The 17568-nt window shown below is 37.9% G+C and overlaps 1 protein-coding gene across 3 annotated transcripts in view; it reads left to right on the top strand.

The window, feature by feature from the left end:
• Nucleotides 1-17568, top strand: part of ube3c (ubiquitin protein ligase E3C) — a 152958-nt gene that overhangs the window by 68821 nt on the left and 66569 nt on the right. For all 3 annotated transcript variants that reach the window (XM_072254039.1, XM_072254038.1, XM_072254040.1), the window contains exons 15-18: nt 3984-4088; nt 7799-7886; nt 11934-12031; nt 15412-15544. In XM_072254039.1, the coding sequence (XP_072110140.1) occupies nt 3984-4088; nt 7799-7886; nt 11934-12031; nt 15412-15544 (424 nt within the window). The remainder of the gene's footprint in view (nt 1-3983; nt 4089-7798; nt 7887-11933; nt 12032-15411; nt 15545-17568) is intronic.

The raw sequence follows: 17568 nt of genomic DNA, 5'->3' as shown, positions 1-17568 counted from the left end.
CGGTAAGGCATACGAGCAGAATTAGGCCATTCAGTCCATTGACTCTGTTCTATCACTCCACCATGGCTGATTTGTTATACCTCTCAATCCCATTCTCCTGCCTTCTCTCCATAACTTTGACACCCTGACTAATCAAGAACTTATCAACTCTGCTTTAAATATATTCAATGACTTATCCTCCACAGCCAACTATGGCAAGGACTTATTACCCTCTGGCTGAAGAAATTCCTCCTCATCTCTGTTCTAAATGGACATCCTTCTAGTCTGAGGCTGTGCCCTCTATTCTTAGAAACACCCACTATTGAAAACATCCTCCTTACATCCAGATGTTTTAATATTTGATAAGTTTCAACGAGATCCCTTCATTCTTCTAAACTTCAGTACAGGTCCAGGGCCATCAAATGCTTCTGATGCCTCTGGACCCTCTCCAATGCCAGCAGACCTTTTCTAAGTAAGGGGCCCAATACTGCTCACAATACTTCAAGTATAGTCTAACCAACACCTTATAAAGCCTCAGCATTACATCCTTTCTCTTGCATTCTAGTCCTCTCAAAATGAATGCTAAATTTGTATTTGTACCTTCCTTACCACTGACTTAACCTGCAAGTTAATCTTCAGGGAATCCTGCACGAGGAATTCCAAGGCCCTTTTCACCTCTGATTTTTGAATTTTTTCCCCATTTAGAAAATAATCTACACCTTTATTCCTTCTACCAAAGTACATGATCATACCCTATACAATATTCCATCTGCCACTTCCTTGCCCATTCTCCCAGTCTGTCTGCAGACCTTTTGCTTCCTCAACACCACTTGCCAATCCACCTATCTTCACTTTGTCCACAAACTTGACCACAAAGCCATCAAGCCCGTCCTTCAAATCATTGACATATAACGTGAAAAGAAGCAGTCCCAACACTGATCCCTCCTGCGGAACACTAATAGTTACCAGCAGCGAACCAGAAATAGCTCCCATTATTCCCACTTTTTGCTTCTTGCCAGTCAGCCAGTCTTCTATCCATGCTTGTATCTTTCCTGTAATACCATGGGCTGTTACCTTGTTAAGCAGCCTCATGTACAGCACCTTGTCAATGGCCTTCTGAAAATCTAAGTAAACAACGTCTGTTGACTCCCTTCTATCTATCCTGCCTGTTATTTCCTCAAAGAATTCCAACAGATTTGTGGCAAGATTTTTCCTTAAGGAAACCATGCTGACTTAGGCCTGTTTTGTCATGTGCCTCCAAGTACCCTGAGACCTCATTAATAATAGATTCCAGCATCTCCCCAACCACTGAGGTCAGACTACCTGACCTAACTGGTCTTTCTTCTGCCTGCCTCCTTTCTTAAAGAGTGAAGTGATATTTGCAATTTTCCAGTCCTCTGGACCCATTCCAGAATCTAGTGATTCTTTAAAGATTGCTAATGCCTCCGCAATCTATTCAGAACCCCGCTTGGGGTGTAGTTCATCTGGTCTAGGTGCTTTATCTATATTCAGACCTTTCATCTTTCTCCTTAGTATTAGCAACACCACTGATTTCTGCCCACTGGCACATTCGAATTTCTGGCATACTACTAGTGTCTTTCATCGTGAATACTGACACAAAATACCAATTAAGTTCTTCTATTTCTATGTCTTTCATTACTACCTCTCCAGAGTCATTTACCAGCAGTCCAATTCCATTCTCGCCTCTCTTTTATGCTTTATATATTTGGAAAAAACTTTCAGTATCTTTTTTATATTATTGGCTAGCTTGTAATATAAAATTGGCTACCATAAGTTTTTTCAAATATGTGAGGAGTAAAAGAGAGGCGGGAGTGGATATTGGACTGGTGGAAAATGATGCTGGAGAGGTAGTAATGGAGGAGGCAAAGAAATAGCAGAGGAACTTAAGTACTTTGCATCAGTCTTCATTGTAGAAGATATTATGCCAGAAAAATATGCCAGTATGCCAGAATTTCAAGAGTGTCGAGGGCAGAAATGAGTGTTGCTGCTGTTATTATGGAGATGATGCCTCGGAAGATGAATGTTGGCTGCTTTACCAAGACAGCTGGAAGTTTTGGCAGTGTCCAAGGCGGAGAGGTTGTTTTCCATTAAGTGCTGTGCTGTCCATAACTTTACGTTATCTTGCAGTGTTGGGCAGAGTAGTTGCCATACCAAGCCGTGATGCATTCAGATAGGATGTTAACTTATTGGAGACAGCAAATAAGCCTTGAAATGTATTTGTGTTGTTTATCTTTGCAATTAACACGGGGGACAAATGTCACCTCTGGTTCATGCAGAATAGTATTAGCACATGGTTTTTTATTGGTAATGAATACCCTGGAAACAAAATGGTGCAACAATTTTTTGGTGTATGTTTTAATAATATTAAGTCGTTTATTGATCCTGAATGGGACATTATTTTGCTACAGCAGCAACATTTAAAAACACACTTAGCAGTGTGCAGATAATAATAAAGTACAGAATAATAATATGCACAATAATGTATTGATGTGCAATAATGTATGAAATAATAAAACAGAGACTATTGTACTATTATGTGTGTTCTCCTGTCGCACAGAGATGCACTGGTGTATGTGCTTATTGCATTTGGTTTTCTGTAACGATTCTTGTGACAGCAGAGCTGAATGAGTCTGTTCGAAAAGGTGCTCCGCTGTTTGTTCAGTGGGTTATGGAGAGGATGTGCTAGGTTGTCCATAATGGATAACAGTTTGTCTAGTGACCTCCTCTCCACCACAATCCAAAAGAGTCTGGATCTGGGCTTTTTGATTTGTTTATTTAGTCTTTGCAGCACGAGCACCGATGCTGCTTTATGTTGGGGGAGCAGTAAAGAAGTCTGTGCTTGCTACAAGTGACTTGTAAAAGATCTCCAACATCCACCTGCACACATTGAAGGATCTCAGCTTCCTTAGAAAGTATGAGATAATTTCAGCATGTATTCAGTTTCACTTCAAGTGACCATTTATATCTGGTGTTCTAATAACCCTCAACCTTTAGTATGGTTGAAACTCCCAGACACCATGAACATGGCAGCAGTTTACTAATTTAGCCACTTGTTATATCTGAAGACTGTGAAGATCGTGAAGATCCCTATGAGCTTTATCCAGAGGGAGTAACATCACTATCATCACCTGAACTCTACAACAGAGTCAATAGATACTCATTAGCAATGGTAATTTATTTGTTCTTTGTTAGTGGACAATTCTGGCAAAAGCTGCTTTGAATATCATCACTTACTTGTCCAGAGAAGATGATGGTTATTCTTGAACAATTTGTTTATGTGACCTTCTCTTGAGATGCAGCATCAAAACTACTTAACAATTATATTAGGAAATTCAAGTTGTAGTTTAAAAAGATACCACCTAATTGACTTGTGAGTGCATAATACTAAACTAAATGCTTGTTTCATTCTCTGTAGCATCAGTGAATTCTTGGAAAAGAATGATCATTACAACTGGCCTCCGCCTTATTTAATTGAGCAAGGAGTTTTTCCTTTTGTTTTTAACAGTTTGAGTATCAGTATTCAGTGCTTGGGAACGTCTTTGGTTTTGATATAGGTTTGGTGTGTGTGTGTGATATATATACATATATGAAAGAAAGTAAGCCAGCTTGCTCTCTTACAAATTAACGCCTTGTGTTTAAGATGCTATTTTGCTGGTTGTCTGTTGAGCTTTAATCCAGCAAGACTCGGACTATTTAAAAAGCACAAGCACATTAGTTATACAAAATTAATGTGAACTGGTCTTGCATAAAATTTAAAGTTGGAGCAATTAGGATTCAAAAATTATGGTTAATATTTCAAAATCTTTATTCCATAATTTCTTCTGTATTTGAGAAATATATATATATTTATATCCATCCTAAAGATCTGGAAAAGTAATAATAGTCATTGAGTAGCAAGATGTGTCCAGATGAAATGAGCTGTTACTTGTGCAGAAAAAATATGGCAGTGATATAATTTAAATCACTTTATTTCTTTCATACAGGTGATCTCTAACTTAGTGAAAATGCTGAAGTCGAGAGACACAAGAAGGCAGTTTTGTCCTCCTGATCATTGGCTTTCTGATCAAGTTAATATAAGAGCTGATAAGGTGTGTGTTGCTAATTGTGTGATCATAGGTGAAGGAACTTTCACAAAAGGTGAAGTGAATGGATTTTCTTCAGATTCTTCAGAATTTAATAACTAATAACATGCTTGATCTGGTTTTGTAAATTTGGTTGTTCTAATGTAATCTACCTGACACATGAATTAAAAGAGTGATGTCAAGTACTTCTGGTAGGTTTTCTTCCAGTGTCTCATCCAAATGGGTTAGTGGTTTTCAAAGGCATTGTCAGTAATTGAACTGTCATTCTGATATACTGATTAAATTTCTCTTATTGACTAATTACTCTGAATTAAGAATGACTTGCTGCACTCCTGTTTAGTAGAATCTTAGATCTGCCACAAGTTGGGCAAGAGGTGCATGACACAATGGGTGGCTGGAATCTCTGAGACGTGGTGCACTCCTTCCATTGTTTTCACTGGACTTCCACATTCTACCACAGTGATTTGAGGTTCTTAATATTGTCATGCATGCAATTTCACTACTTTGATCCATCACAAGCTATGCATTCCAGTGATTCAGCAAGCATGTTTTTTTTCCTCAAAGAGGCCTCCTTTGAAATACCTAACAAAAACTGCAGCTGTCATTCAGGGCTTCAATTTTTGCTCAATTCTAGATACTGAAGTCACTGACTTATGAGTAAGTTGCTGTTAGCTGTTCATCCAGTGGGAACTTATAAATAAACGGAAATTATAACGTCAAATCAAGCTCTTTGGCTTAACTGGTTCATCAGTCAAGGTGTCAAGTTTAAGAGTAGAGGAATTATGCTGCAGTTATAAAAGTCATTGGTGGGGCCATTCTTGGAGTGTTGTGTATAGTTTTGGTCACCCTATTATAGGAAGGACATTATCATGCTGGAGAGGCTGCAGAAGAGACTTGAGGATGCTGCCTGGACCAGAGGGCCAGAGTTATAGTTGAGGTTGGTCATGTTGGTTCTTTATTCCTTGGAGTGTAAGTAAATGATTGGTGACCTCAGGAGTTTATAAAATCATGAAGCGAGAGAAGAGATTGCTGAGCCTCTGGCTAGGATCTTTATGTCCTCGTTGTCCACGGGAATGGTACCGGAGGATTGGAGGGAGGCGAATGTTGTTCCCTTGTTCAAAAAAGGTAGTAGGGATAGTCCGGGTAATTATAGACCAGTGAGCCTTACGTCTGTGGTGGGAAAGCTGTTGGAAAAGATTCTTAGAGATAGGATCTATAGGCATTTAGAGAATCATGGTCTGATCAGGGACAGTCAGCGTGGCTTTGTGAAGGGCAGATTGTGTCTGACAAGCCTGATAGAGTTCTTTGAGGAGGTGACCAGGCATATAGATGAGGGTAGTGCAGTGGGTGTGATCTATATGGATTTTAGTAAGGCATTTGACAAGGTCCCACACAGTAGGCTTATTCAGAAAGTTAAAGGCATGGGATCCGGGGAAGTTTGGCCAGGTGGATTCAGAATTGGCTTGCCTGCAGAAGGTAGAGGGTGGTGGTGGAGGGAGTACATTCAGATTGGAGGATTGTGACTAGTGGTGTCCCACAAGGATCTTTCTGGGACCTCTACTTTTCGTGATTTTTATTAACGACCTGGATGTGGGGGTAGAAGGGTGGGTTGGCAAGTTTGCAGATGACACAAAGGTTGTTGGTGTTGTAGATAGTGTAGAGGATTGTCAAAGATTGCAGAGTGACATTGATAGGATGCAGAAGTGGGTTGAGAAGTGGCAGATGGAGTTCAACCTGGAGAAGTGTGAGGTGGTACACTTTGGAAGGACAAACTCCAAGGCAGAGTACAAAGTAAATGGCAGGATACTTGGTAGTGTGGAGGATCAGAGGGATCTCGGGGTATATGTCCACAGATCCCTGAAAGTTGTCTCACAGGTGGATAGGGTAGTTAAGAAAGCTTATGGGGTGTTAGCTCTCATAAGTCGAGGGATAGAGTTTAAGAGTTGCGATGTAATGATGCAGCTCTATAAAACTCTGGTTAGGCACACGTGGCGTATTGTGTCCAGTTCTGGTCACCTCACTATAGGAAGGATGTGGAAGCATTGGAAAGGGTACAGAGGAGATTTACCAGGATGCTGCCTGGTTTAGAAAGTATGCATTATGATCAGAGATTAAGGGAGCTAGGGCTTTACTCTTTGGAGAGAAGGAGGATGAGAGGAGACATGATAGAAGTGTACAAGATAATAAGAGGAATAGATAGAGTGGATAGCCAGCACCTCTTCCCCAGGGCACCACTGCTCAATACAAGAGGACATGGCTTTAAGGTAAGGGGTGGGAAGTTCAAGGGGGATATTAGAGGAAGGTTTTTTACTCAGAGAGTGGTTGGTGCGTGGAATGCACTGCCTGAGTCAGTGGTGGAGGCAGATACACTAGTGAAGTTTAAGAGACTACTAGACAGGTATATGGAGGAATCTAAGGTGGGGGCTTATATGGGAGGCAGGGTTTGAGGGTCGGCACAACATTGTGGGCCGAAGGCCTGTACTGTGCTGTACTATTCTATGTTCTATGTTCTATGAAGGGTATGGATAAGGCAGAAAGTCATTGTAGTCGTCAGGACTGGGGAGTCAAAAAACTAGAAGATGCAGATAGAAGAAAAGAGGGGGAGAGATTTAAAAGATACGTGAGAGCTAACATTTTACACAAGGATAGTCAGTACCTGGAATAAGCTGCTTGAGGAAGTGATTAGGTGGTACAATTACAACATTTAGACCATTAGACTATAAGATTTAGGAGGCATTTGAATAGGTACATGGAGGGAAAGGGCTTGGAAGGCGCTGGGAGTAACACAGGCAGCCGGGGAGGATGCTGTGGTTAGTGGACCTGGTGGACGGAAGGGCCCGTTTCTCTGCTGTATGACTCCATGTATTAAATAAAATGTTGGCAATGCAGTTGCTGCACTCAATGGAAAAGACTTTTAAGTTGGATCACCTTGCATCAAAACTGGGGAAATTTAGACATGTAACAGATCTTTGGCAAGTACAAAGGTAAAGAGAGTGAATTGATGGAAGGTAGAGGTTAATATGACGTGAAGCAAAAGGAACGGATAGTAGGAGAAATGAAGAAATAAAATGTGTCCATAAAAATAGCAATGATGCCAAGTAGAAATGATTGAAGTCATTCAGTTTATAAAGTTAAATAGGATCTAATCAGATCCTGTATGGACTTGAGCAACTGTATGTTAAAACATTGATTTTTTTTGTAATGCTAGTTATTGGCAATGATAATTTCTGCTTGTGTCTTCTATTGGCCCTTCACCCGTTACTTTCAGCCATTTCCTTTTTCTTTGCACCATTATTCCTTTTCTAATTAATCTCCGACCAGTCACAGACCTTTCTTGCTCTTTCCTCTTCTATCTTCTTTCCCTCCTTCCATACATAAAACCTGTCACATCTAACCTTTCCCAGTTCTGTTACAAAGGTCATCAATTTGAAGCATTAAGTATTTTTCTTTCACCACTATGTTACTTGACAAATATTTCAAGATTTTGCTTTTAATTTCCAGCATCTACACTATTTAGTTTGTTTTACTTAGCTTAATTGCCTTTGTTTTGTGGTCACCAGTTATCAATACTAAATTGATTATTTGACATGCCATTTTGTGTTTTATAGAAATACTAATGTGAATTCCTGTGAGGCATTTAAAGTAAAAGATATAAATTGTAAAGTTATTGTTTTAAGACCAGCAATTACTTAATGTCAGCATCTCTTTAATAATAGGTCACACAACTGTATGTGCCCTCAGCCAGGCATGTATGGAGGATGCGTCGAATGGGAAGAATAGGACCACTGCAATCGACACTCGATGGTAATTGCCATCCTCTTACTATAGTTAATTTATGTTGGTGGTATTTATTGCATTAAATGAAGAGTTTATTGCACAATTCATTGCTCAGTCAATACATGTCTGTAGAAATTGCTATCACCGTTTCCATCAAAAGGGTTAGGAGTACACTGAGCAGAAAAATGACATAAGTATGAATGATGATGGACTAACTAGTTAAAGAAATCCAGATATTTGTGGTTATGCCTAGTTTGTGTGAAACATCATTGGATAATACATTTGCACTGTATTGTCAAAACAGACTACCTGACAGAAGTATGATGAAGTTGTGCTTGTGCTGTGCTCCAGTACAACTGTTCCTTTATGTATCAAGTCTGAGGTTTTAGAGAGAGAAATTGAAAGTAACTATTTTCAGCAAAGAGTTGGAGGGGGTTGAAATTATTTTTATTGTGCTCCAAATAACTTTATTAGATAATTCTGTTACCACAAGGTAAGGATGCATGCTAAAAGTAGACAAAAGCAGATGTAGGGCTAATCTGCTTATCCATTGCTCCTGTATTTATAGGTGTATATTAGTTGCAACTGTGTGGAAACAAAAAAAAGAGATTTTGCCTTGTGCAGCCCATTTCTTTACATTGTCTAATGGCTACGTCTGAGTGCTCCCCTTACGTACAACATCCTTAAGTGAATCGTTTTTGCCAAATCATCTTTTCAACTCTTTCCTTGGGACTGTTCTTATCTGTGAAGCTGTAGGATGTTTTTTACGTTAAGGACATTGTGTAAGTGATAAGATAGTGACGATCAAAATTGTGGAATCATTTAAATAAAACACAATTGGATGCAGTTATAGCAGAACAGAGAGATGTGTCACTTGAAAAGATGGTCTGCACTGAATCACATCTTAATGTTTATCTATTTTATGAATCAAAGATGCCAGTCGTAATATCACTGTTTATTATGTAGTTGCTGGGCTTAATTTGGAAGTATTTAAAAAAAATTGCATTAAAATAATGATTTAATAAATTATATGTTGAGTGATTCTTGATTTTACTTTTAATAGAAAAATGCAATTAAAATTGTTTGTCGTTTTTTGTGTCAAAATAATAACTGTGTGAGAGATGGGAAAACTATTTGCCTCAAAGCTAATTGTGAATCTGATATTTATGCAATGTGGACATTATTTTGCTGTAGTTCCAATACATTCTATTTTATGTGTATTTGGATGAATTTTCAAGTCTACCTGTGATTCTAAACGTCTTCCTTGATAGAGCAATTATACCTTTAATGTTAAATGACTTCAAGTTTGAATCCAATTCAGTGAAGAGTACAGTGTGAAACAAGCAAATAACAATTGTGTGTATGATTTGTTTAATGCCACTTGACTCCACATGGAATAAGCTCAATTAGTGTGAAAGTACCGTTGAAGCACATATGGCTGTGTTTATTTGGCCTTTTTCATTTACTTAAATGGCAGCCACTGGAATGATAAATAGGCTTCATTGATTAGCGGAGAACATACTTCTCGTAAAAGATAGAAACTTGATGGAGAAATTCAGATAAAATTGACTAATTGACCAGAATAATTGAGCTCTAGTGGTAGGATAGTGGCTTTACTTTGCTGCACAGGCAGATTTTGTTTGAATGCTTTTTACCCTGTGCGAATTAACAAGTAACATTGAGCTAATGAAAAATATTTGACAGAGAAACAATTTTCTTCCTGTTTTGGTAGACATTTGTTCATATTATGATTATGTCCTTACCTAAGCATAGTTACAAAGTGTTGAATAGAGATAAAGTTCAATGCTGTCCCTCAAGCTTGCAGTCTTAAATATTTAGAAAGAGAAACTGTTACCTGTAAATTTTCCTTGAGGTGTCAACATAGTAGCATAGTGGTTAATTGAGCAAGCATTTAGGGCTCAATTCCTTCCCACTGCTATCTGTAAGGAGTTTGTACATTCTCCAGTTTTCCTCCAGTTACTCTAGTTTTCTCCCATATTCCAAAGTTGCACTAGTAGGAGTTAGTAATTTGTGGGCATAATATGTTGGTGCCGGAAGTATGGTGACACTTGTGGACTGGCCCCCACCCCTCCCCCAGTGTATTGGTTGTTGGCGCAAACAACACATTCACTGTGTATTTGGATGTGTATGTGACATAGAGCTAATCTTACTCTGATTTGGAAATGTAGTGATGAATCTTTGCTATTTTTTTTGGCTCCCAGAACTTCCTTTCTAACAGTTCCAAAAATGCAGCTTCAGGACTACTAAAGGTTACTTAGAATAGTTAATAAATGCTGACTGAACAGTGCTTGTTTTTGATTTTTATGTTCTACATGTTTGGGTATGTGAAATGTACAACCAAAAATATTCTGTTCAAAATTAGTATTGCTCCATTTCACAAATTGTAAGTGGTGTGGCTTTATTTTTATACAGAATTTATTGTATTGCTGTGTATGCCTTATTAACCACATTCTGAAATTGCTTCGCCACCCTTACTTGTTCATACTTACCTTCTGGTCTCCCTTTTTTCAAAACCATGTCTTCCAGTCTGCAATTGCCTTATTTTTCCTATCAAATGCATCACCTCTCATTTACTTAGGTTGAACTCCATTTGCCCCTTTTCATCCCATTTCACCAAAGCATTAATATCAATGCAACCTAAGACTACCTTCCCCACTGTTTTCAACACTGTCAATTTCCATGTCACCTGTGAAATTACTGATCATGCACATCAAGTCATTCACGTTTATTCCAAACAGTAAAGTTTCCAGCACTGGATGCAGTCAGTCACAGGTGCCCACATCACCTCATTCCGTCTGGGTAGCCTCCAACCTCATGCAATGAGCATTTTCTCCAACTTCTGGTAAATTTCCCCCTCCCCTCTTCCCTCTTCTTCATTTCCCTACTCTGGGTCTCCTCTTAGCACTTCTCCTCTCCTCACCTGCCTATTACCTCCCCCAGTGCCCCTTCTTCCCATTCTCAATGGTCCACTCTCCTCTCTATCAGATTTCTTCTCTTGCCCTTTACATTTTCCACCTACCACGTCCCAGCTTCTTACTTCACCCCTCCCCAACCCACCTGGCTTCACCTATCACCTTCTGGCTTGTCCTCCTTGCCCTCCCCCACCTTTTTCTGGCTTCTTCCCCCTTCCTTTCCAGTCTTGATCAAGGGTCTTGTCCCGAAATGTCGACTGTTTATTCATTTCCATAGGTTCTGCCTGACTTGCTGAGTTCCTCCAGCATTTTGTGCATTTTGCTATAGATGCCTTTAATTTATCCTTTGTCTGGTCCTCTGTTAAATTAATGAAATTGGCCTTCTCCGAATTTAGGACCTTAATTACTGGTTCAGCCATTGTATTCTTCCATAACCATAGAAAATGTACTGATTATTGATTACTTTGTTCAAAGAGGTCCCTACTGGCATTCCCTCTATTTGACGAGCTATGTTTGCCAAGATAATGCACTTCCCCTTGTTTGTTTGTCTATTACTAAGTAAAAACACATTCCTGGATGCACTGAAAGATTCTGCCCCTTCTGAGCCTTTAACACAATAATTCAGATTTCTAGTGTTAGGACATTTCATGTGGTGATTTTTGGACGTGTCTTTTTCATTTGCATTTTGCAATTCTCACATTCTTTTCTGTTTTTGCTCCAGCTACTCTTTATTCATTGACCAGATGATCTTTCAGCTTATTCCTATGATCATTCTGATCTTGCACTTAGGCATTCTCTCCCTGAGTTTAAGTTTATTTTGTCCATTTCTAAGAGTTTTCAACCTGAAATGCTGACTGTTTCTCTTATCACTGATGCAAACCAGATCTTCTGTGTATACCCAACCTTTTCTGCTCTTATTTTGCCTCTGATAGATAGCCTAAAAGTGCATTGCAGACAGTGAAGTTTGCTTATGTATGTATAATTAAATTCTAGCTCCCATCAGAACATCAACTTATTCTTGTATTTTGTTAGTGGCGTGTTGGATGCTTTGCAGTTTGCTGATTTAAAATTTTGGGTTTATTGGCTCATGCAGCTTTCAATAAACCAAACTTTAATATTGAACTTGACTTTGTTTTCTCAGTTGGTCAAGAGCCTGCTCAGTTATCTGTAGCTGAAGAGCGTCATCTTGCCATTTTAACTGAACTACCATTTGTAGTTCCATTTGAAGAACGAGTGAAGGTAAATACTATTCCTCTGTAAAAGTTGCATCCTACATTTTTTTGTGATAGTGTTTATCAATTTACTATCAACTAGTTTCATGGAAAGTTACTTAAAAAAAAAGAGAACAGCACAGTAACAGGCCTTTCGGCCCACAATGTTATGCCGAACCAATTAAATTAGTAATTAAATGAATTAAATGGTGGGCTAATCACTTCTGCCTACACAATATTCATATCCTTCCATTTTCCTCATATTCATGTGTCTATCCATCTAATCTATATACATATATATATTTGTGTGTGTGTGTATATTATGTACACACACATATATATTATGTTATACCCTATATAGATTATACCCCTTGCCCCTCACATCTCCTTTGAAATTAGCCCCTCTTGGCTCCTGCCCTGTGGTATTAGACATTTCAGTCCAGGGAAAAAGATACTGTCTGTCTACTCTATGCATTTCATAATCTTATAAATCTCTATCAGATCTTCCCTTAGCCTCCCACCGCTCCAGAAAAACAGCCCAAGTTTGTCTAATCTCTAATTATAGTATATGCCCTCTGATCCAGGCAACATCCTGGTAAACTAAATTAGCACCCTCTTCAAAGCCTTGGCCTCCTTCCTATAATAGAGTGACCAGAAATGTATGAAATACTCCAGATGCAGCTTAACTGGAGTTTTATAAAGCTGCAATGTGGCTTCCTGACTTCTGAACTCCTTGATGCTCTGTAAGAGATCCAACACTACATCCTTCTTTACTTTGAAATGCCCAAACATACAGTAATAATACACTGAACACAGATCTCCCTATCCTTTGCATCCTTCTCCATGCTGAATACTGATGTAAAGTACTCTTTGAGGATCTCACCCAGGTCCTCAGCATCCAAGCAAGTGTTCCCTTATTTATTCTTTGAGTGGCCCTACGGTCCTAAGTGTCTTCTTGCTTATGATGTATGTATAGAATGCCTTAGGATTTTCTTTAATCCTACTTGCCAAAGACTTTACATGGCCCCTCCTGGCTTTCCTAATTCCCATCTTTAATTCTTTTCTGGCTTCTTTATAATTCTACTTGTTATTCAAAAATAACTAATGCTTCCAATGAAGTATTATGCGATGATATATTTGATTAAAAATCAGTAAAAGTTAGTTTTTTAGTTGCAGTGCATATGAGTTTTTTTTCTGTGAAGTTTTCAGTTCATTCTAATCCTTTACAAATTACTTCCACTTCAAAGTTTTCCACTTTTCTCAACAATCTGATATTAATTGCATTGAGTTTATTATTTTGCTTCTGAAGATTACCAGGGTTTGATTCATTCTATAATTATGCTCATCCTAATTCTGGTTGTTTACAAACCATTGCACCAAAGTATACTGCCTGTAGTTGAGTTGGAATTACAAACGCAGTTATATATTGTTCATTTTAACACATTTTAGTTAGAATGGGTTGAAGGAAAATCAAGGAATTGTATAGATGCTGGAAGTCTGAAACAAAAAAAAAAGAAAATGTTGGAAAAACTCAGCAAGTCAGACAACAGTTGTGAATGAGCAATAGAATTAATGCTTCAGGGTAAAGGCCCTTTATTCGTTCAATTCTTCTTTGGAATATACCGGTTAATTGCCATAAATTGATATCGTGTGTTTGCATTTCATCTAAGTTATTTAAGCAGAAAATTACCAAGTATTTTCACAATGTCGATTTGACAACAAAACATACTGGATATGCTCCAGAGCTTGTCTGGCCATGTCTTATTTACTACCAAGGAGCTACAGGCACGAAACTGAGTTGCAGACAGTGCATTTTGGTGATGAGGGATTAAAAATATAAAATCTAAATACAGACAGCTGAGTGGTTATTACTATGACTTACCAAAATAGATATTTGTAGCATTGGAGGCAAGCTAGTTTATTGTGCATTTTTCTCCTGAATTCCCTCACGCTTACAAAAATTAGATATATATTTCATAGTTATTGACGATGCTGCTCAAGGAAATGGGGTCTTGCTATATACTCACCCTAAAATATTGCCTTGATTTCCTCCTCCAAAGTAAACTTGATTGTCAGGTTGATTGAGTTTTTTACATTATAGTTTTAGCTGGAGTAGATAATGCACGTCTCATTTTGAGGTAAACATAGTTAATGACTTGTTGGGAGCTTATTCTCCCTGACGGCAGGTTCTTGTTTTCAGTCCAGCTTGAATGTTCATATGCTCCTCAGCTAGGCGAGTGCAGGTGGGGATGTCAAGTTCATTTGCCCACAATCTAATCATAGGAAATTAAGTTTAATATGATTCCTTTTAACAGATCAGTAGTTTGAGCTCATGGATCCTGGAAGTGGTCTTTATTCTCTTCTGTACTCATACTCATAAAGCTGTGTCGTAATTAATGTTTTATCCAGTTTGAGTCTAATTTCCCTTTTCTATAATTCAGTGTTGTGAACAACTTATGTTAATTGCCACCTTAGTTGCGTTGTTCACTTATTGCAATGTATTTGGGGATCTAGGAATGTACATTGTGATTCCGTTATTCACTATTCACTACACTTGTCTGAAAATCTTATAATTGAGATGGCTGATATTAATTAATTGTCATTTAAATAAAGGTGTTTTGTGGAGTAATTTTATTAATACAGGGTCTGTTGTAGTGTTGTCTATTTTTTGTTATTGTCATTGCACTTTAAAAAAGCAAGGAAGTTTGTATCACACTGAAAACAATTCACAACAATAGTTAAAAATGTACTGCATCAGTCATTTTATTTAAGGAATGTTGTTAGTGCATTAGAAGCAGTTCCAAGTAGATTTACTAGACAAATCTGGAATGGGAAGCTTAGAAAAGCTAACCTTGTATCTGCTGGATTTTGGAAAAGTGAGCGTGGACTTGATTGAAGTATAAGATCCTGAAGGGTCTTTGATGGGGTGGATGTGATGATATTTCCTCATGTGGAGCCTCTGGAGCCAAGCAATATTTTTAAGAAAAAGGTTTTCCCATTTAAGATGTATTAGGTGAACTTTTTTCTTTGAGAGTTGTGAACCAATGGACCGCTGTTCTTCAAAGTGACATGGTTTGAATATTTTAAGGCCAAGTTGGTTGAAGCTGATGGGGTGGAGTGAACAAAAGATTATTGGGGTTAGATGAGGAGGTGGAGTTTGAACTTGGATCAGCATTGTCTTATTGGATGGTAGAGTAGACTTAAACGTCTGTGAGTTCATCTTTGCTAACTTGTGTTCATATTTCGGGCCTATGTATTAGAGTTTAGACAACCAATCAAAAACCTTAGTTAATACTGTTTGCATTCAAATTGTACTAAATTTAAAAACAAACTTAACAGATATGGTGTTTGTTTGGCATTTTTTCTGTCAATTTTCCTTAACTTTACCTGCAGTGATTTCTTTTTAAGATCTTCCAAAGATTGATCATTGCTGATAAGCAGGAAGTGCAAGGGGAAGGGCCACTTTTAGACGGGATCAATGTCATAATTCGACGCAATTACATCTATGAAGATGCATATGACAAGCTGTCACCAGAAAATGGTAGGTGTGGTGTTGGAGAGTAGCACCTTGTGTTTTTACATAAAATAAATTTGACAATGTTTATTTAATTATGTTAATTATTTTGTCAAAGTTGAACATAAAATGTTGGAAGAAAGTCACTCTTCATGAAATAATAATGAAAATGCCCAGGGTATTTAAGATTGTTATCAATGGTATTATAAATGTGCTTAATATTCTTGCTGTAGTTGTAGTTTAAAAAAAAATAGCTTAATGGTGAAACTTTTCTATGGTTCCTGATTCCTGCCTGTGTGGTGTCTTGAGTATGTCAGAAAAATAGTTCATGAGCCACAATGACACTGTAATTCTCTGCATGGGCATCTCATGAAAATGTGAAACAGTGGATTTCTTTGTTTGAGTCTAGCCTAAACCATCTCATTCTCTAATGCATTTGTATGATACCACTATTCTCAACACAATGATTGTTAAAATTTAGTACTGTAATCAAAGATGTGCAAACTTTAATACCTCTGTCCAGGGCAACACGGTAGCATAGTGGTTAGCACAATACACTTTATGGTACCGGTGACTTGTGTTCAATTCCCGCCACTGCCTGTGAGGTGTTTGTACATTTTTTCCATGACAGCGTGGGTTTCCTCCACGTGCTCTGGTTTCTTCCCAGCGTCCAAAGACATGCTGGTTGGAAGGTTAGTTGGTATTGTAAGTTGTTTTGTGAATAGACTAGGGTTTAATCGGGGTTGCTGGGCGGCACAGCTTGAAGGGCTGTATTTCAATTAATAAATAAAATAAATGTGTGTGTGTGTATATAGTATGTGTGTATATGTGCATTTATACACACAAGTTGGAAATTTGTAATATACCATGCAGTGGACATTAATTGTACATTGATCAGTGTAATTATTCCATCTTTTTACTTGTTAAAGAAGACCTGGTAGATCTGATCACCTGCAAGTAGAATGACCTCCATTATTTGGAATTATATTAGAACTAATAGTGAATTCTTCAACATTTTCCTTTATGGAACCAAATAATTTGATCCATGAGGTAGTCCAACTATTCACTTATCAGTGAGATGGGTGGGCTTGGGGCAGTGGTAACAGCTTCTGAACATCAGGCTGAATATCACTCAAAGAGTCTCAGATACCAACATGCAGTAATTTGCAGTTTGTTTTTGTTACTTTGAAATAAGTTAGCGACTGCTCTTAATCTGCACTCCACTAAATATGTTATTGGGAAGGCAATAAAGAGCATCTTGATCTTTTTTCAGTGTGCAGGATAGTTTCAGAAATTTCTTACTGCAACCAATAGTCTTGATATGATTTTTTTTTGAACTTCAGCTTATCAGTCATTTTGTAGTGAGATCAGTTCTTCTTCTACCCTTCTTGTTAATTCCTCATTACAAGTGTTCAGGAATGGATTTATTATTCAATCTGGAATTTGGATTGAGAGAAGATCCTGAAGTTTCACTGTGACATGTCTTTATGCAGCTCACCTAGATGGGCACAGCTTTCTTGAAGATCATTATCTATTATTCTTTCTTTTCCAACTCAGAGTGGATTAGAAATTGGAAGAAGTTGCAATGACCAGTGTTGCACTTAAATAGGGGTAACTTGGACAGAAATGGGGAGACGATTGATTTGACTTTGATAAGATTCAACTTTTTTTGCAATTAAAAATTGATTTCATTTAACTTTGTGAATAATTCTGACAAATAAGTAATGTCATGCCTAATATTCTTGAGTTGATTACTGAATGAAGCATTTGAGTCTTCAGGGAATTTTATCACAGTGCATAAAAGCATCTCAGGCAGTTTCCTTTTGACAGTTATCTGTGTGCAACAGCAAGCACTCAAACTGTTCATCATTCTCAATACAAATCTCTCGAAATAGTCAAGAATTGAGTGCATGGGACGATTTTATTTACCTCTGTAATAACAGTATTTAATGATTTGTGCAGCCTATCACTTAGGTTTTTGCAACAAGTTGTTGTCTACGAATTACACAGTGAATGGTAAATATGTACAGCTTTTTTCAAGAAAGCAATAA

The sequence above is a fragment of the Mobula birostris genome, chromosome 3, assembly GCF_030028105.1.
Source record: "Mobula birostris isolate sMobBir1 chromosome 3, sMobBir1.hap1, whole genome shotgun sequence".
In the NCBI taxonomy this organism is placed as follows: Eukaryota; Metazoa; Chordata; class Chondrichthyes; order Myliobatiformes; family Myliobatidae; genus Mobula; species Mobula birostris.
This window is presented reverse-complemented; position numbering and strand designations above follow the sequence as displayed.